The 21,821-nt window shown below is 32.1% G+C and overlaps 2 protein-coding genes across 2 annotated transcripts in view; both read left to right on the top strand.

Annotated features, from left to right (window-relative positions):
* The window catches only part of LOC131844637 (fibroblast growth factor receptor 2-like), a 138,423-nt gene extending 125,663 nt beyond the window's left edge, over positions 1 to 12,760 (top strand). The window contains exons 9-14 of the mRNA XM_059193578.1: positions 2,507 to 2,570; positions 2,939 to 3,098; positions 3,703 to 3,972; positions 5,968 to 6,160; positions 11,809 to 12,020; positions 12,436 to 12,760. Of these exons, the coding sequence (XP_059049561.1) occupies positions 2,507 to 2,570; positions 2,939 to 3,098; positions 3,703 to 3,972; positions 5,968 to 6,160; positions 11,809 to 12,020; positions 12,436 to 12,716 (1,180 nt within the window). The 3' untranslated portion in view covers positions 12,717 to 12,760. The remainder of the gene's footprint in view (positions 1 to 2,506; positions 2,571 to 2,938; positions 3,099 to 3,702; positions 3,973 to 5,967; positions 6,161 to 11,808; positions 12,021 to 12,435) is intronic.
* Positions 12,761 to 16,249: 3,489 nt separating this feature from the next.
* Positions 16,250 to 21,339, top strand: LOC131847821 (integumentary mucin C.1-like). Its single transcript, XM_059197480.1, has 4 exons — positions 16,250 to 16,352; positions 16,638 to 17,411; positions 20,471 to 20,693; positions 20,823 to 21,339. Exons 1-4 carry the CDS (start codon positions 16,250 to 16,252, stop codon positions 21,337 to 21,339), a joined length of 1,617 nt encoding a protein of 538 aa, XP_059053463.1.
* Positions 21,340 to 21,821: the final 482 nt, after the last annotated feature.

The following is a 21,821-nucleotide window of genomic DNA, read 5'->3' as shown; positions in this document are numbered from 1 at the left end:
TATTATACTGCAAATATAGTATAAGAACTAGGTACACTATATTTATATGCAATATAGTATACTAGTTCTTATACTATATTTTTGTTTAAATCCATCAAAAAAAACTACAACTGACCAAAAGCTATATTTCATTGAAACAGCTCGAAGAATAAACGGACTAGCAAATCACGAAATACTGGACAATTCATTTTGTTTTAGGCCATTCCAAAGATATTAATTGCAAAGAAAAAGTATTTGCTACTGTGAAACAAAGTCATAAAGTTTAGATTTGCTTATGTCACAAATTTTTAAATCTAAGCTCCAGTAGGTACCGTGAATGGTAACGTAAATCACGTTTGCGTAAAAGTTACATCATGTTAGTTAGTACGTCTCTGTGCAAGCTACTGACCCCTGACACTAGTGATGCGCTGAGAAATGATGTATCACATCAATATCGATATAAATAAATTAATTTATTATAATCATCGACCTTTAATAAAATTACAAATGTTAGTTATTGTAATTCAAAAGGTTAATAGTTGATCGAGATGATTTTAGTTTCGAAAAGATGAAAGCTTACTATTGCTTATTAGACGTAAGATTATAAAACAAATTTACTGTCGAAGGCGTAATGATAATTAACTACTTAATATTAATAAGCGTTTGCGTCAAATTTGCCTGAGCTAATACGTTATCTCATAGGAATTTAAATATATCCTCTTATGTAATAAAATGAACCCATATTCGAAACTTGTAGTTTTCAATTTCCTTTAGGCTATGTGTTAATAGATACATAAGTCTGTTTGGATAAATAAATCATTATTTATCAGTAAGTATTATGAATAGCCATTTCTCCATTCTCCAGTGAGGATTGGCGAATGTTAGACAAACGCCTGGGGCAAAACTATATACACTCAGATCCGGGTCACCTTAGAAAGATTTTTTATCTACATATATTGACAAAATTTAGATTCGTACCCAGAGTCTCATATATCTAAAGTGATATTTACCTATATATCTACCACTGCCTTAAGGAAATTATTAAAGAACGTACCAATAAGGATAAAATTATCGTTGAAGTAGGCGTAACTCTTATTAATTACATTTTATATCGTGTTATTTTTTAATCTCGGTTATTATTTTATATTCAACTGAATAGTCATTCACCTCTAGCTATATTCTCCTCGCGTCTGTGATGAAACGAAACATTTTTAAATGTGTTTCTAACCTCCGGGTAACAACAATATAATGAATTCGAAACATTCATGTTCTATTTATATCTTACAACTACTACTAAAATACTATTATACTAAAAACATAAGTTCGATGATAAACACAGAAACGTGATAACCACTAATCACCTATGGCAAGCCGTCTGGCCAAATGTTTCCAACATTATAGTAAATCCTTTTTTTATAAAACTTAGTATTAATAGTAACAAAACAATTTTATATTTATAATAATACGGCGAACCACACACTAGACATGCAAGTCTGTATTGTGTGATTCAGAGGATACCTTAAGAAGTATTGATATGTTTGGTAAACGGGTGACTTATAAGAAATTACTTAATAATATCATGCAACAACTAATGTGGATCATTAATAGTTTATTAGAACGATGATAATTTTACATATATGTGTAAATCAATAATCGATGTCGATTATCGATATAAATATCCTCTCACGTCTCATCACTATCAGTGCAATATTGCGTACGACATGGGATGGGATGAACATAGTGTTGCCCTCACAGCCTAGTGGTGCAATATAATCAACAATCCAATCCCGTAGAGATTTTTTAATGATGATTATAATTTCGTCATTGTGCGAGTCTTTTTCTCTATGTATTGTATGGTGTAAGACTATAAAACTAAGATTATGTGATTGCTTCCAATGAAATGTGAAATTTGTTAAGTCATTCCATTCCTGTGTGTAGAATATATTAACAACCTTATAAAATTACTCATAAATATCATACATTTAATAGGACATAATAGCAATCAGAAAGATTTTTTTAATTAATAATATTACAGTGTACCTATATAAAGGCTACAAAATAGCAATTTTCATGGAGAACATTTTTATCACTTATGAACGTAAATTTGATATCCTATTTTCTTCCCTATCGCCCAGTTCAGTCTTTAGACACAAATGCGAATGACAGGAGAATCTTTTTTTTGGCAACCTATAAAAAGATAAAGTTGTAATTATTTTAATATTTTTTTATTGCTAGATATTTTAATTTAATATAAAAAAAATAAAATTATACTCATATTTTATGTTTTACATTTTTTATATTTTTGCCAATTCTGAATGGATATAATCCTTATGCATTTTTTTTGTAGATTAAGTAGTTCATCTGTTTGTTTCTTTTGCAAAACAACGCCTTTGGTTTTTGCCAGAACAAATTACTTTTTATAGATAAATTACATACAAATTTATGTAGGTATATATTTTTACTGTAAAATACAGAATAAAAGAATAAATTTACATAATTGAAATAGATCTTTTTGTATTGTTCACAGGAACAATGACCTGCCTAGAGCACAATTTGAACAGAGCCCGTTGTATATTCACAAAGATTTTGAGGTAAGTTTTAAGTAAATTTTATGCTTATTATGTAGTCTATACGTATTTTTATTCTATAATTTATTATTTAATTTAGCTGTCCAATTATTTTCCAGTATTTTATTACTTATTTTGTAAATAATATTAATATATTTGAATTGTTATGTAGTTGTATGCGAGTTTGTCGCCTAACTCCTCTAAAACGCCAGGACGGACTTCAGTGAAATTATGCTTTGGATTACTGAATATTACTCTTAGTTTGAGTTCATGAGTCAGGATAAGATTTTTTAATTGAAGACATCTAACTTATCTAATCTACAGAGGACTTTATTCAAACTCTACCTCCAGTCATCATTTCTTAAATATATTTTGATGTTTCTTCATTTAAGCAATATGAAGAAATGGAAGGTGCTGACGAATGGGAAGTGAGCTGGTCACGAGTGCATCTCGGTTCAATGATTGGCAGCGGTGCATTTGGCAGGGTCCATGTAGCACAATTGGACACACCAAAGGGAGAAACAGTCACTGTGGCCGCTAAAATGTTGTCAGGTAAACCTAAAAAAATGTTTTAATCATACGCTACGATCTAACAATAATTGGCACAAATTTGTAGAAATACTTTTTATTCTGTCTAATACACACGTAGTAATATTTGTTCTCTAATAAAGACCCTGAAAAACTTACAAAGCGCTACCTAGGCTCCAACTCAAGAAAACTTATACTTACAGGAAATAAATAGACTTACTTGAATTTGCTTTTTTGGGCAATACATTCATATTTGTTTAAAAAACACTCAAATTAATTCAAAGCATATTAAACTCTTAAATACGATTGTTTAAAAGGCTTTAGTAGTCTAGCGGTTTTGCACACCGCTTTATTTCCGATGGTATATGTTTTTGTATGGTCGCGGGTGCGATTCCTCGCATGGTGCATTTATATTCATGAATATGATTGTATAAGTCTGAGTGATTTCTATGGATATATGTATTTACAAAAAAGTGTCTAAGTACCTATTTATATCAGTATGTACCCACAACACAAGCTCTGATTAGCATAGAACTCATCTAGTTGAATTATCCAAGGTTGTTATTGTTATTTAACGTATTAGTAACTTTCCAAATACAATAGAGTAAAAAGAATTTCATTTTCCAAGAAAACGCATCAGAAGAAGAGATGCAAGATTTTCTCCGAGAGATCGACATGTTGAAACATGTTGGATCTCACAAACACGTCATCAGGCTGATCGGCTGCTGTACCAAGCGCGCGCCGCTCATAGCCTTACTGGAACACGCTCCTAGAGGCGATCTGCTATCACTACTGAGGGCAGCTAGGGGTAAACGGAAGACGGACCAGTGCTGCGACTCTAACGCTACCAGGAGAGTCGACAGTGACTCCACTGTACCACATCTGTCTGAGAATGACTGTAAGTTCTTAAAATTAGCCTTCAATACTTTTTTCGTGTTAACAGTGTAAATGTTTGTAGTAAGTGTGTGACAAGTACTACCAACATCACGTTATCATTTGACGCCCGCTCATGAGTTGCTGTTTCAGAAGATGAAAATATCTTGTCTCTTAACCTGTAACTTTACTACCTTATTTCACCTTTACATGTTGCTCCTCCGCTCCTATTTTTCGTAGCATTATGTTACAAAGCGTAACCATATATGCATGGGCTAATCTTAATAATATTATAAACGCAAATTTTCTGAGTATGGATGTTTGTTACTCTTTCACGCAAAAACTATTGAACGGCCGGATTTTGATGAAATTTTACAGTAATATAGCTTATATATCAGTATAACACATAGGCTATATTTTATATTGGAATTTAACGAGGGTGAAACCGCGGGCACAGCTAGTAATCAATAAATTATTGTTCAATATGTACCAATATTTTCTGAAATTAGCACATTCAACCAAACCCAAAAACACTTCAGCTCTATAATATTAGTATAGATCAACACATTACACTCTTACTCGAGCTCACGCTGGCATCGCCACGGGACAGCCAGATCCTTATTAATCGGTCACGATAAACTAATAAAAGTAACTTGACGTCATGCCTTGTTTATATATCCCTAGTGTCTTGACAACGAATCCCAGTAGCGTAGACGGGATTATTTTTCCATTATCATAAAAAATATGAAAGACAGAGGATCACATCCAGACACGTTCATTGGATAAGCAGTCTTTTTTGTAATGAAAATAGAATAGGACATCTTATATCGCATTTACAATGTTAGTAAATGTACAAAAACATAGTCTTTATCTTAGAAAGAAATTTTAAGTAAATACGAATGACAAACAAGTTGACAACCCACCTGATAACTGGGTACTCTTAGTTTGTATTGGCACATGTATTTGCTATTACCATTCCTGAGACCCAACAAATTAATCCTATTGCTTCCGTATCGTGTTCTATATATCTAATAATACAAATTTACTTGTAGTGAATATCTAATTTTACATAGCGCCTTAAGCAAGTTGTAGGCAATTACTTACTACGGCAATTTTCAACTGATCACTTCAAAACAGTACTCTAATTACATAATTATAGTGTGGGTAAATTTTAATTTCCTCTTTGTTCTTGTTTTTAAAGAAAATAGTATATTCTTTATCTGCTTTTTGATATCATATATATATATATATCTGTTCGCTTTGTATTTTACATGTAGTAATATGGAAAATACAAAGCTGTACTGTTTTCAACTGACTTTAAAAAAACTTCTCAATTATTTATAGTTTTCACCCCAAAGTTAAATGATGGTACAGACTACGAAGATAAATCTTCGCTAACTTTGAAGAAATCCTTATTTTTTTCACAAAAATTTACATAAATATAGACAAGATGGTTTATTCTTATGAGATATAAGTATATTAGTCACCTTTACATTTAATAAAATTGAAAAATCCTATCGAGACGAAAACAGTTTTTTTGTTTGTGTATGTTTATTGTGTTGGCATGTTTTAATATGAGTCAACATACGCCAAATTTTTTTTTTTTGTCGGACTACTCTAATGCTGTTGACCGCAGCTGGCCTTTACAGCTTCACCGGACGTTAGGGGGCGAGTGCAGATGGCACTCCAAACGCGCGGAAGGACTTATGGAGCGGCTGAAGGCCAACCCCTGCCTGACGGATACGATACGCTAAATGAAGCTACGAAAAGTACGACACAAAGGCCAGAAATACGAGTATTACCGCCTACTACTTTTATAAATAAATTTATTAATTCAGAATAAGTGCACCTCTAGTTCTAGTATATAAACGTATAGGCATAGGCATATATATGACATATAGTGTGCAGTTTATTCTTATAGATTCTATTAATTTTTATAAATATCGAAGTACCTACTTCTATTGGAATAGAATCTTCATTACAGTGATCACAGTAACATGTTTTCTGTCACCTTTTCCAGCTGAGTACACAAATATCAGCGACTCGGACCCAACTCTCAGTGAAACCAAGTTGTACGATAATGAGAAACCGAAGACTAAAGACCACTATGTGGCCGAGCCAGCGCTCCACCTGGACAGCAGCACCATGAGGGAGTACGCTTTGCAGGTGGCGCTGGGCATGAGGCATTTAGAAGAGAGAGGAATTACCCACAGGTAATCATTGTTAACATAGCAAATCTTTAATCGTGACTAAACCTAATACTGATAAGTGTATATAGAGTAAATTTATTATGACTCAAATATATTCTTCAATTCTACGTTTTTTATAAACAAACGAGCTTATGGCTCACTTGATGGTAAGTCACCGCATCACCAAGGAAATTGCAAGTTCGTTTGCAGTAGCGAAATATCTCAACGGCAGACGAGCTGATGTCATCAGAGTTTATTTTTGTCTGTTCTAATAGAACGTACAGTGTTGTATTTGAACATACTTTTGTCCCTACAAGTACGTGACTGACAGGATTTACTGACTGACTATTGTATAGAGTACTATAGAGGAAAGAGATATAGAAGTATCACTTTGAAGAGGATTTGCGTATATATTGTAATTTTAGGCCTCATTAACATATTAGAAACATAAAGCAATATAATTGTAAAAAATAATTTTAGTTGTAAATAATCGTCAACTGCATAAAGTAACTGCATATATACGAAATTACAAACTTTGAGCGTAATATGTCTTTCTCTTCCATTCACCTCTGTTCGCAGTCATCTGGTTATTCATTTCCTTTCTTGCTATATCTTTCATACCGTCCATCCATTTCTTTTTCGGATTTTGGAACAATCAAAGTCATACAAATCTTATGAATACTTGATTTGTAATCAGGATAAATATACGAATGGGCAAAACGTTCTGAAAGTAATTCAATTAATTATTCTCTCTCTGGTCTATGATGTAAGAAGTCTTTTGTGTAAATATTTAATATGAACATTATGCACGTAAAATGTTCTATATGACTTGTACACGATTTTCTTCTTAACGGACTTGCCTCTTTTGCACCTGGCGCTGATACGGCTTATCCCTTTTCTTTTTCTTTCAAAAGAAACCAAAGCATTCACTTAGCTTTGGCTTTTACTAATAATATCTTACCTATTCTGTAGTAAAAGGGCTGTAACTGAAAAAGTATAACAATATGAAATACATTTATAATATACATACGTTACTTTGTTTTTCTTTAAAATGTATATTTGATTTAAAACTCTAAAGGAAAATTAATAATCATAAAAATATTATACTTCGACAATTCATCAGGTGGCATCTAATTCCAAGGTAAGCGCTGTTTGTTTTATGGCTACTAGACAACTGATATATTTTAGAGAGCTTACCGCCGTCGGTTGGAATATTTTAGTTTGTTGTCAGTGTTTCCATCGCGGGAGAGTCAATCAGAAATATCAATTTACGTGCAAAGTTTATTGACGTCGCGAGACTTTATTAGCGTACAAGTTTACCTATTTGATCGTCTTACCGTTCGCTGGGATAAGCTCATCTAGATTCCGGGAAATTGGAGGGATTTTCTGGGAACGCCTAACGACAGCCGGTGTATCCAGGGTCATGTTAAACATGAATATATACATATGCTTTGTGTTACCTACCTATTGTAATATTTTTGGTATCGTAATATGTACTAATATGTCATCGACATACTACTGGCATCAAATTAAATTGTGTCTCACAAATTTATTTGTTATTATCACAATATTTGGTCCAATGGTCGAAATTCAACCATAATTAATTCAACATTCAGTAATACCACAGATAACATAATATTATATGTAATACTATAGATAAATAATATTAAAAACAAACAATTTAATCTATTCCCAATTCGACCACACACTTTTACAATAAACATAAGAGTATATGTGAGTAAGAATATGTGTATCAAATATATGTAATGTGTGTAATGTCGTTTTTATGGACTTTATGTATTTTTATGCATAATTTAAAAGTATAGAGAAATTATTTAATTATTAAGAAATTATTATAATTAATTTTAAGTACTTCCTGCACTCCTTCTCTATACATATAAATATAAGTATGCGAAACATACTCTTCCATCCGTACAATTTCCATAAACAGGGGAACAAAGATTTTCCTTCACGTATAGTATTTAGATCCATAAATAATTTTATTCAGATTTCGACTTTGTTTCTTGCTTCGGATGGTTCAATTTCCTGTGTATTCTATATGATTGTAAATAAGTAAACATGCACAAAAAACATAGCTCATTCTAGATTCTATTATTTTATAAAATCTGAGACTCCATATAAATTATATTTAGTTATCGTTCTGCCTACAAATCTATTATACATTTGCATGAAATAATTTAGAAACATTAAGTAAATTGAAAACTAAAATATATTTGTAATAAACAACGGCCGAAAGTTCTACTCCGCTGTAGCGAGTTAATTACACTAAATATAATTAAGATGAGAATGGTTGAAATTTGATCAATAATAATTAAGGTAGACGCTAAACGAAGTGATTACAACAAAGTGGCCGCCCAGATTAAATTTATGGAGCCGCATTTATTCAAATCTTTACTTATAAAATCTTTTTTCCTAACTGACTATCCATGAATTACAAATCAAAATTAAAACAAAGAATAAAATAGAAATTGTTTTAAACTTGACTATCCATACGAAATTACAAAAATCAAAACCACGTTTTATATTTAAATATTTCAAACCACCATGATCACGGGTAAACTGATCAGTTTGTATCATCAGTGGTAAGATCCCGTGATTTTTACTAATTATACGTAAAAATAGAAATTTCTTTAGTCAACATATATTTAAACTAACTTAAATTTTTAGGCACTTATTTTTTGACCTACCGCTCATTCGGAAAGCTATTTCATCACAAGAATGAACAAGAAACTTACGTGTTGCTCTTTTAAATAATTGTTGTAACTTTGGTAATACAACCTACCAAATCGCACTAAATCATTAGAGTCAAAATATTAAATACACAAAACGATACAAGATTAAAGCAGTCGTAAAGATTAGAACAGACCAGTCCCTACAAACAGCATACGTTCACAAGTTTGACAGATGAGCCAGCCATCCCTACGTTCTACCAGAGATAACATAATATTACTATATTTTAGGGAAATAATCGAGATATCTTTATTAATGTAGGTTGTCTGTTACAGCCTCTTATGTCAAATCTCCTGTCGGAGTACTTTCGAAGTAGAACTGACAAGAAACACAGCTCTTATTCGTTTCAAATGAACTTAAACATGATTACAAAAATACAGGTTCATTTATAAATTCAATAATGGAGAATGTAGTGATCAGTGAATATAGCGTCACATATCTAAGTAATAATAAAATATCTCAGGACTATTCTAGGCATGCTAAGCAGCTTGTATAATGAGTACAAGATAACTGATATATTTTTTAGTGTTTAGACTATCTTCAGGTGCTAAGACTTGTAACACTGCGACCTGCATGGAACTATTGTGTTCGCCCTTTTAAAGTTCGCTACCTAGGCCCGTCAGGGACAAAAATGCAAGGATATTTCCAGGAGCGATGGTTTTTATCTCCTCAGGTATACTTTCCAAAGGAGATATTTCTTCCGATATAACTACTTAGATACAATTTTTTTTGTAAATACATACACAATAAGAGATAATACATATACATGGAAAATACCCCGACCGATACACATGTTTGGACCGTGCAAGCAATCGAACCTGCGATCATCAATACTAAAGCGTTGTGCTAAACGGCCACCGAGATCGTCAATACATGCATATGGTAAAGATTTTTGTACGTCATAATCTTTGCTACATAAATATTCAAATACAGTTAATTAATAACTTTATCTACGTAGGTAGCTATAATAACTTTACCAACATATTTAGCTGCGTCCAGTAACTTACGTACCACGTAGTACCAAACTGATAAGCCAACTTATAATCGATGTTACAACCCCTAAGCTTCCACCCACCTACATAACCTACTTACATAATAATACGGCAAGTCGCCTCCATTAAACTCATCTTAGTGGGTACTCCCATTATACTTTATGTAGACATTTATTAGGAAAACTATACAAAATTATATTGCCAAGTAATAACAATTATAATCGAACTAAACAGCTTCTTTTAACGATACGAGATTGCTGATAAAAATACTTAAATACAATTTTTTTAGTAAATACATAGGTACATATTATATACAAACACCGACACCAATACCGGCTGAATATAAAAAATTGCGTAAGTGGTAAACTTATATACATCACGGTAAACACTCAGTAAATAATTTTACGGCTATTGAAAACTAATTTTTAAATCAATACGTTAACGGATCAAATTACGATGAAAGAAGTTTCATACTAATCATTTAGAGTAAATATTGTATATCTATGACAAATCCTAATTCACAAATCTCCATAATTACTATCCTTTGACTATGAATTATCATGTTCTTGGAAACACCATCATCAAAACTGTATATTAGTAGGAAATGATATATTCTATGTGAAATCTAATTACGCCATCCAGAATCATAAACATGTAATACATATACAGCAATTTCTTTATCTGTACATATTATATGTACAGATAAAGAAATTGCTGTGTTCATATAAATGTATTTTGGTAACAAAGCTGACCGACGCCTGTTCGTAAAATGTCCGCAAACGTACATTAGAGATTTATCGCTTAGCAACTGTTGTTAGGAGCTCGACGCGAAAGAATGAATAATGGAAAAAATATTAAACAATTGTGACCTCTACCGCTATGGAAATAAAGTTTACTTACATAAGTTTTATATAAATTCTAAAATTCATTGAATAAACTGATAAGGGGCTTTAAAATGGTAATATAAAATATGATAAGTCTAATATCTATTGTTGCCTATAAATTACATAAGAAACATAACATCTTCACGACTGTTATAACAGTGAGGATAGTAGGATAACTAATTAATATGAAAAGATTTTTTTGTTGTCACCCAGATTGGAACATAAAATCTTTTGTCGTAAGTCGTAATATTCATTGATTTATTCAAAGTGGATTGCGCAGGCGAATTATAAGTTTTGTACCGGTGATCTAAATAATATAGTTTTACTTAAATTGTTAGAGGCCCGTATACTCATGTAGGTACCTAATGAGTGGTTTCTAACATTTATATCCCTAAGGGTAAACCATTTAGACTTTGGAGTAGTTAGACTACTCTGCACATTTATAGCTAAAAGGTTTGTTTGTTTGGAGACGATGGGAAGAAAGAATAATAATGAACAACTTATAACAATAGAGAGGGAAGGTACAACCTGGTTGCTAGCAAATGTAGGTACAACCTCGACGTGGTCCAACCTTTATGGTTGCTACCAGGTAAATTAGTCCCGATGGGGTAAAGGACCTCATACTCATATTATCATGATGTTTTAATGAATGACAGTGGAATAGTGCACCTACGTTAGCAGGGCACCAGTGGAGAATGAGATGTGTATAAAGTCAGGTCAGTTAGCTCATCGTGGCAATTTCATCAAGAATTTAACATGAAGGTTTCCATGGGGGGAGGTCAAGAAAATATGGTAAATTAATAGGGTTATTAATCCACATTACTAACAATCCCCTTACCACACTATCATGTTCCACTGGTGTCCTGCCAGCATATACCCATAGCGCAGTTTGTTGCACTAGTCCATTACCATCAATTAAAAATTAAACGGCTTAAACACATATCTACGACTTTTTACAAGCTATGCCTTGGTGCTGATTCTACTGAAGAATATTCATTTGACGAAAAATTATTTATTATTCTAGTTTGAAAATATTTCTTTCCAGAGACCTCGCGGCTCGCAATATCCTTGTGGACGCCGCCGGTGTCTTGAAGGTGGCTGATTTCGGCCTCTCCAGAACAGGAGTGTATGTACATACAAGATCAAACCCTGTACCACTGAGGTGGTTGGCGCCTGAAGCTATACTACACTCGCAGTACTGCAGCGCTAGTGATGTTTGGGCATTCGCTGTGTTACTGTGGGAAATAGCTACTTTAGGTTCGTATTTAATATATTTTTTTTACCACTTGAATCAAACCCACGACCATAGGAAGTACCTATGATCGTGAGTTCGATTCCTCGCACGGTACAAACATTTGTATTTTCTATATATATTATGTACGTATTTAGAATCATAATGTATCTAAGTATTTTTATCATTATCTAGTACCCATAATACAAGCTCTACTTACGTTGGGACTAGATGGAGTTGTGTAAATTTGAGAAATTATTATTATTTTGATGTTATTATATTTATGATAATATATTAAATGATATGATTTTGTTAGGAGAGTAATTCCGGAATCATTGAACAGAATCGATATATTTTACTGTTTTAAACTTTTTTTCGCGTTACACATGGAGACTTCGTGCAAAGTAGATCTCTAATAAATTGCACTTCTGTTTATTTCAGGTGGCTTCCCATATGGTGAACTCAGTAATCACCAAATACCAGCGTTCCTGGCGAGCGGGAGCCGCCTACAAAAGCCCGCAAGGGCATCTCCCAGACTCTACCAACTAATGGTGGAATGTTGGTCGGACGAGCCCAACAGCCGGCCAACATTTGCTCAAATAGTGGATAAACTTACCGCCCAGCGGCAATTGTACGTGGATCTGGACTGCATTCTCCCCCCTTTGCATGATGAAGTCATGTACACCGAATACAACTTCAGCTCAGCAGAAGAATCACGATGATGTTAAGACTGAATATTTTTATTGTTGTTATTATTCTCTATTCAATTTTGCACAGTAAATGTTTATGCAAATTTGTGTTTATATCTTAGACTACACCGACCCGACCCGGAGGTTCCCATGTTACTTCAGAACTTTTTTTTACGTAAAGCATTTTTGTTTGACAGTCATTTTTTATTTGAAGGCGTCTTATGTGGTCCCATATTTTGATCAAAGTTTGACCAGTTTTTGAGATGTCTTTATTAATGTGATTGAAGTTAGTTTTTGTATCACCTGAACTGGTATTTTTAATTAAATACAACCCATACGATGATAATGTATATGTAGGCCAGGTAACAATTTCTTAAAATGGGTCTAATATTTTTTGATAGATGCAAAATATTATCTTTTTCGTATTAGTTGAAAACGTAAAAAAATCATTGCAGAAAATTTCACCCTACTTGAAGTTTGTGACAGATGGTCTGTTGTTAATACTGCTTCTTACTTCTGCTTGCATACTACTTCTCTTTGTTAGTTTTTTTAAGTTTTTTAATTACAAACAAATAAATCTATCCACTTTATAATACTACCTAACTAACATATTGGACGCGACATTACACTGGTTGTAATGGTCGCGTCCAATATATAATATTGAATTAACTCAAAAATTGCAAGTTTTTAAAATTAGACGTCAAAGCTAAGACATGACAGTGGATGTTCCAAAGTTTGCAATATTTTAGATAATCCGGTCTGTACTATATGTGTAAATGTTCCTTGACATCGGCATTTAACAACACTGTACATAGTTATTTCTGAAAGAGTCATAAATATCAGAGGTTACTGATTAAAATAATAATGAATTACATACGCACTATGTTCTTGAAGATAAGAAAATTTAGTTATAACGTCATCATAACATAGAAAAATTTGCAATCTGCATCATGTCTAAAGAACAACTTTATATTTTAATGGATAAAGTATAATAAGAAACAAATAAGCAGATATATTTTAATGCAGGATAAAAGTATAATTTTATTAGGTCCATCGTAAATTATAACAGTACAAAATAACAGTGATAAAGTAGCTAAAAATTAATCTCAATAAAATAATAATTAAAAGTGTATTATTGAATTATACTTGTGAAATTTATTATTCATATTTACTCATTAATGTAGAGACAGAATTAATAATTTTATTATTAAGCAACAAAACAGTTGTTTTTAACCTGAGCAAATAATCACCTGATGCTAAGTGACAATCGTTGCCTATATCCATGAACAGCACCATGAATCAGTAACCTATCAGATTTGACACAATATAATTGATAATATCTAGAAATGCCAATTAACTTGTTTATTAATTAATATGTTAATTAGTAGGGAGAAGATTTTCTTATATCAATATACTTCAAACCAAAAGTTGTTGTTTTCAATGGGAAAATCGTTCATTATCTTCTGAATGAACAAAATGATTTTTAATTGCCTGTTGTTGTATACTTACATTAGAATAAATGTATACATACTTATAATACGTAAAAATTGAATATATATGTATGTATATTATATACCATATCATAAATATGTATGACACACTAATAAATAGGATAGATATAAATAGAACACATAATATACACATTAGTGTATTCAAACAGAAATGTAGAAACGTACTTTGCACTTTTGTGAATATTTCCGTGAATATACATTTTATACCTTTATACTGACGTTCTTATAAGCATCGTTGTAAAATACATTCAATAAATAAACAAGTTAAATTTGTTAGTCATATTTTTATGACTTTTTTAGTATAATGACTCGATGTAACCTTGAGATAATTTAAAGCAAACAATACAAATGATATAAAATTACATTTATTTCAATAGTATGCACAATTTATACATGTTATAAATCAAGGTCTCATTTGTATATATGTTCGCGAAATTTTCAGGGCTGTTTAGTCTATCAATAGTGTGATAGGAAGTTTTACATGTGTAATTCGTTAAAGTTTTATGTAAATTAATTGAAATACCAGTGTGACGAAAATAAATACTATAAATTTTTCTTTCTACGTATGTAGACAAAAAATTAATGATATATATACTCTACTGTCACATTTCATTTACCTGGAATTAATTATGTATACGGTAACGCTTACGTTGTCAAAATTTAACTATAGTTATTAGAAAATAATATACTTTTTTATAAATTTATATATCTAATTTACAAGTATTTCTATATCACAAAAGAAGCATGAGCTAAAACGGAAGAAAACTGGTTCTGTCAGACTATAAATGTCATTTTAAACAATGTTAGTTGTTAGTCAGCTATGACCATATCGATTATTGCTTAAATGCAAACAAAACCATTATTTTTTGACAATTTAATTACTGTAGTAAGCCTAGTAACCGCTGAATCATTTCCGAAGACAAGAACATATTTTTAATCAGTTAGAAATTAACTAGGCACATGAATAACGTTACGTTAGAGGACGGTTACTAATCAAGTGATCCGTAATTGGAGGGACATTATATGTACTTTTGTGATAAAAACAACCATAACACATGTACCAACGTTCGATGTTGTATATACACCACCGTGTATGATTATTATATGAGCATTGTTGATATTTTACGTAATAGATTATAATAAAGGAATTACAAGTCTTTGCAGCATTTAAAAACTATTAAGTCACTTTGTATGAAAAATTTTCACTGTGTAAATAGGTGTTTATTTAGTTGATAAGTCACTTCATTAATGCCTTATAGAGATAGGATATATAATATCAAAGCTTGCTACGACTGAAGACCGGGACCATCATGTTTTAAAGATAAATTATACAAAATGGAATGTTTATACCCAGCGCCATCTAGCGTTTCTCTACAATTTATATTTTTGCAGAAACCACAACTTGCTCCATATATGTATTGACAAATTTTGATGATATTTTATCTTAGAAATGTAAATAATAAGACATAGTAAATCTGGTTAACAAGTTGTATTTTGTATCGCACAAATTAGATTACAAGTGGAAAAATTTGCCTAATTACTTTTCAAATAATTCTGATTATTCATAAATGGTATTTTTATATATACTACCGCCACAATAGACCAAGTTAAACATAAAAAAATCAATTAACATTGTTGCCTCTGTAGATAAAGATCCAGATATATAAAAAAAAGTATTATTTACAGTTATAAACATTAAAATATTTCATCGCTCTCTTAATTTCTTAGCTGATTGAGATGTAGAATTTTAGGTTCTGTTGTTGCTTCTGTTACATGTTGTTTCTGTTGTAGTTTCTGTTGTTGCTTCTGTTATTGCAGTCGGTTCCGGACTTCTGTTGCTTCCGTTGTGGATTTCAATTTCGTTGTCACTTATTGTTGCTTCCGTTGTCATTTCTTATCAGCAGTCAAAACTACCTATGGTTGCTCTTTCAGTGGACCACAACTTACAAAAATCCGTGATTATGATAATCTTTTTTGTAAGTTGTGGTACAGTAGCGGTTGTTTTGACTGCTGATTATAATTCCTTACAACCAAATCCAGGCATATGGATTAGCGATGAAAATTAATGGATCATCTTTATTTATAGGCAATGGATATGAAATTGTGGCGGTAGCAATGATCCAAATAAATACTCCAAGTGGTCTCACTGAAAAAGAGTGTGATACAAAATATTAAAGTAATTAAGATAGTGTAAGCAAGTTGTGGTTTCTGAAAATTGTAGAGAAACGGGGTATACAAAATTATCTGCGTGGATACGTCTGCAGCTCACAAGATGTGGTAGTAAATTAACCGGATATTCCGAAATTGCACTGTTTAAAGTACATATAATGGATGCACCACGAATCTTAGAACGCATTTATTTTGTATACAGACAATTTCAGAAACCACAACTTGCTTACACTATCTTAATTACTTTAATATTTTGTATCACACCCTTTTTCAGTGAGGCCACATGGAGTATTTATTTGGATCATTGCTACCGCCACAATTTCATATTCATTGCCTGTAGATAAAGATGATCCATTAATTTTCATCGCTAATCCTGTAGAATCTAACATGCCTGGACATTGGATGCCATTAAGCATTGTTCGAATTATATTATCAGCAGTCAAAACAACCGCTACTGTACCACAACTTACAAAAAAGATTATCATTTCCACAACCAAATCACGGATTACACTATCTACAGCTGCGCCTACGTTTTTGACAATTTCAAAATCAAGTAGTGACATAACATCAACATCTGTTGTATCAAAAACAACCAAAGAACGAATAACAGATGCGTCCACTGAAAGATCTACAGAAGCAACCATAGAAGTAGTCACAGAAGCTACAACTGAAGCACAAACCGAAGTTCCAACTAAAATAAGAATGGAAGTGACAACGGAAGCAACAACGGAAGTGACAACGAAATTCACAACGAAATCCACAACGAAAGCCACAACGGAAACCACAACAGAAGTCACAACGGAACCGACTACGGAAGCAACAACGGAAGCAATAACAGAAGCAACAACAGAAGCTACAACAGAAACAACATCAGAAGCAACAACAGAAGCAACAACAGAACCTACAACAGAAGCAACAACAGAAGCAACAACGGAAACAACAACAGAAGCTACAACTGAAACAACAACAAAAGCACCAACGAAAGCCGCTAAACCATCTCAATCAGCTAAGAAATCACCAGCTAAGAGACTTGCTAATAAATCGGATAGTCACATGAATTCGAATATTTAATTAAAATATTATTACCAATATTTTAAATCACGTTGTTTATAACTGTAAATAATACTTTTTTTTATATACTTCTGGATAAAAAAAAACTGTGTAATTGATCTGCCCACAGCCTGTTGTGTTGAGAAACAGAGTTTTTTGCAACAATTTAGTATAAAAAGTTAATTGATTTTCTTATTTCCACTTTATTACTTGGTCTATATAAACCAATTTCATGAGTGTTATACCTGGCTTTCCGCTTAGTATATATAAAAATACCGTTTATGAATAATCAGAATTATTTACAATAGAACTAATTATTGCGCAATTTTTTCCACTTGCACACTTTTCTAATATAATTTGTGCGATATGTTTCATTACATTAGCAGTGCCAAGTGTGAGATGACACCGATACCTAATGGTACAACTTGTTAACCAGATTTACAATGTCTTATTATTTACACATTGTCTAATTGTTTAGAAATAAAATATCATCAAAATTTGTCAATACATATATGGATTGCTTTATTATACTGACGTACCTTACGATAATGGAATTTTGATCTCCCTAATGTTGTAATTTTTTGTGCAAAAATACACATACATATTTTTGCACAAAAAAGGACCTTTATAAGGACAAATATTCCTTGTCTGGATTTATTTTAATATACGCTAGATGGCGCTGTTCATATTCTTCAATACAGTATTTTTAGGTAGGTAGGTAAATATTCCATTTTGTATAATTTGGTCTTTAAAACATGATGGTCCCGGTCTTCAGTCGTAGCAAGCTTTGATATTATATATTCTATCTCTATAAGGCATTAATGAAGTGCCTTATCAACTAAATAAACACCTATTTACACAGTGAAAATTTTTCATTTTACAAAGTGACTTAATAGTTTTTAAATGCTGCAAAGACTTGTAATTCCTTTATTATAATCTATTACGTAAAATATCAACAGTATGCTCATATAATAATCATACACGGTGGTGTACTAATCTAAAATACATCATCGAACGTTGGTACATATGTTATGGATGTTTTTATCACAATACTACTGACTTTAGAACTATAACCTATTCAGATGGTTTGTCCCTCCAATTATTTCATGTAATTAGCTGAAGGGACATCCGCCGCTGTCTTGATAGTAAGTAACCGTCCTCTATCTCATGAACAGTACTGCGGCATCACGTTATCATGTGACACTCATGTGATGCCACATGCCATGCCATGCCATGCTGGAGTACGAATAAGTGATGCCTCCTAGTCATTAATTTCTAACTGATTAAAAATTATGTTCTTGTCTTCGGAAATGATTCTGTAATGAGTATATCTGAAGCGGTTACTAGGCTTACTACAGTAATTAAATTGTCAAAAAATAATGTTTTTGTTTGCATTTAAGCAATAATCGATATGGTCATAGCTGACTAACAACTAATATTGTTTAAAATGACATTTATAGTCTAACAGAACCAGTTTTCTTCCGTTTTAGCTCATGCTTCTTTTGTGATATAGAAATACTTGTAAATTAGATATATAAATTAAATTTATAAAACTCTTTTTAAGGAGTATATTATTTTCTAGTAACTATAGTTAAATTTTGACAACATAAGCGTTACTTTATACATAATTAATTCCAGGTAAATGAAATGTGACAGTAGAGTATATATATCTCTAATTTTTTGTCTACATACGTAGAAAGAAAAATTATAGTATTTATTTCGTCACACTGGTATTTCAATTAATTTACACAAAACTTTAACGAATTACACATGTAATACTTCCTCAGGAATCACACTATTGATAGACTAAACCCCCCTGAAAATCAAACCAGTAATTTTTGAGATTATCGCGAACATAGATATATACAAATACGCAACGGGAGACCTTGATTTATAACATGTATAAATTGTGCATACTATTGAAATAAATGTAATTTTACATATCATTTGTATTGTTTGCTTTAAATTATCTCAAGGTTACATCGAGTCATTATACTAAAAAAGTCATAAAAACTATTTCGATTAAAATTCATGCACATGAGGACTAACAATCAATTTAACTTGTTTATTTATTGAAGTGTATTTGAAATTGTTGAGTACGCATACAACGATGCTTATAAGAACGTCAGTATAAAGGTGATAAAATGTATGCAAAAAGAAAATATTCACGGAAATATTCACAAAAATGCAAAGTACGTTTCTACATTTCTGTTTGATTCTTTGAATACTAATGTGTATATGTATGTGTTCTATTTATATATATCCTATTTATTAGTGTGTCATACATATTTATGATATAAATGGTATATAATATACATACATATATATTCAATTGTATGTATTATAACTATGTATACATTTATTCTAATGTAAGTATACGACAACAGGCAATTAAAAATCATTTTGTTCATTCAGAAGATAATGAGCGATTTTCCCGTTGAAAACAACAACTTTTGGTTTGAAATATATTGATATAAGAAAATCCTCTCCCTACTAATTAGCATATTAATTAATAAACAAGTTAATTGGCATTTCTAGATATTATCAATTATATTGTGTCAAATCTGATAGGTTACTTCTTAGATGTTTTTGTGTTTTTTTTTGTTAAAATTATACTCTCACTAGCTACTAATATGGTAGAACTAAACCCGATATTAAAGTTCTCACTTGAATCACCACGGTCTATTTGTGTGATGAATCCTAATAAAATAATTGGTGTAATATTTTATTAGTCCATAATAATGGAATGTGTACCCGCCTGTATTAACTATATCGTTACACAGGCGGGTCACCAGTGGAGGATGGTCGATAAATCAGGTCAGCCAGCCCATCGTGAAAAAGTCACCAGACGATGGAGTTCAGATGATGGCCTAAGGACAAGTTGAAAAGATACATTGCTGGCAATGGGGCAAATATTCCACATTACTGACAAGTCTTTTAATTAATGTAAATATCTATACATATATAACAATGGTAGTGGAACCAAATTATATGTATCCACTAATTGTTTTCATTGTAATTACAATTTTAGAAACGATATTTAAATTTATTTTCTAGTGTTATCTTCAGTAATAATAACAGTATTTGGACTTACATTATTTAAAAGTTTATTGGGAGAAAAATGGGCAAATATAGAGAATGATCCATTATTGTTCATCGCAAATCCAGTGGAGGCAGAGGTACCTGGTCATTGGATACCATTGAGCATAGTTAAAGTAATACTGGGAAGAACAACAAAAACAAATAAAATTTCAACAACGCGACAAATACTAAAATTCAAGTTGAAACAATCACCATCGACTACTGGATCAACAGCAAGTACAACTACTACAGTACAAACAACAACGTTCGTTAGTAGTACAACTGAAGCAACGACGACTGAAGGAACAACAGCAACAACGCCATCGAGCACAACAATGGCTACAACGACACCAACTACTACAACAACAGCAACTACCACAATAACATCAACCACTACAACAACACCAACCACTACAACTACATCAACCACAACAACACCAACCACAACAACACCAACCACAACAACTACACCGACCACAACAACTACACCGACTACATCGACCACAACAACAACACCAACCACAACAACTACACCGACCACAACAACAACACCGACCACAACAACTACACCGACCACAACAACTACACCGACCACAACAACTACACCGACCACAACAACTACACCGACCACTACAACTACACCGACCACTACAACTACACCGACCACTACAACTACACCGACCACTACAACTACACCGACCACAACAACTACACCGACCACAACAACTACACCGACCACAACAACTACACCGACTACGACAACTACACCACCTACGACACTAAAACACAAACCTCCTAGACAGAAGAAGAATAAGATTGACGGTCATGAAAATTCTGCGTCGTAAGAAAATATTTGTAGGAACTTTAATTATACATAGAGCATACTCGTACGTACAGGTATAGGTATAAGACCATTATCAACCACAATAACAAGAAGTCGAAACGTCAAAGAAGTTCATGAAGATTTTATTTTCCAAGAAAATATTAGGATATTAGTATCAATTGGGAATAATAGTAAAATAAATAGAATTAGTAACTGTATTTTATATAACTAGTCGTGCCTGCGACTACGTATAGGTGTATATAATTATGTACATCACCATCTAATGGTGGTGATCAAACCACAGCAGGAGATAATAAACGAACTGCATCTGATATTAGATTAATTAATTAATGTAATTCTATATATAGGTAGCGTAATGATCTTTTTTTTTATACATCTCAATCATCATAAAAATCAACAATCCAAATTATTTATACAAAATTAATAATAACAATAGCTCAGGACAATATACACAGCGCCATCTAGTCCCAAGCTGAGCAGAGT

The sequence above is a fragment of the Achroia grisella genome, unplaced genomic scaffold, assembly GCF_030625045.1.
Source record: "Achroia grisella isolate CSIRO2021 unplaced genomic scaffold, CSIRO_AGI_Agris_v1 utg109, whole genome shotgun sequence".
Lineage (NCBI taxonomy): Eukaryota > Metazoa > Arthropoda > Insecta > Lepidoptera > Pyralidae > Achroia > Achroia grisella.
This window is presented reverse-complemented; position numbering and strand designations above follow the sequence as displayed.

Excerpts from the sequence above, each read along its gene's own strand:
- LOC131847821 (XM_059197480.1), top strand. The coding sequence starts at position 16,250 with ATGAAAATTAATGGATCATCTTTATTTATAGGCAATGGATATGAAATT. Across the intron at positions 16,353-16,637 it reads TGGTCTCACTGAAAAAGAGT|TGAGGCCACATGGAGTATTT; the intron begins GTGATACAAAAT and ends ACCCTTTTTCAG. Across the intron at positions 20,694-20,822 it reads CGACAAATACTAAAATTCAA|CACAACAATGGCTACAACGA; the intron begins GTTGAAACAATC and ends AACGCCATCGAG.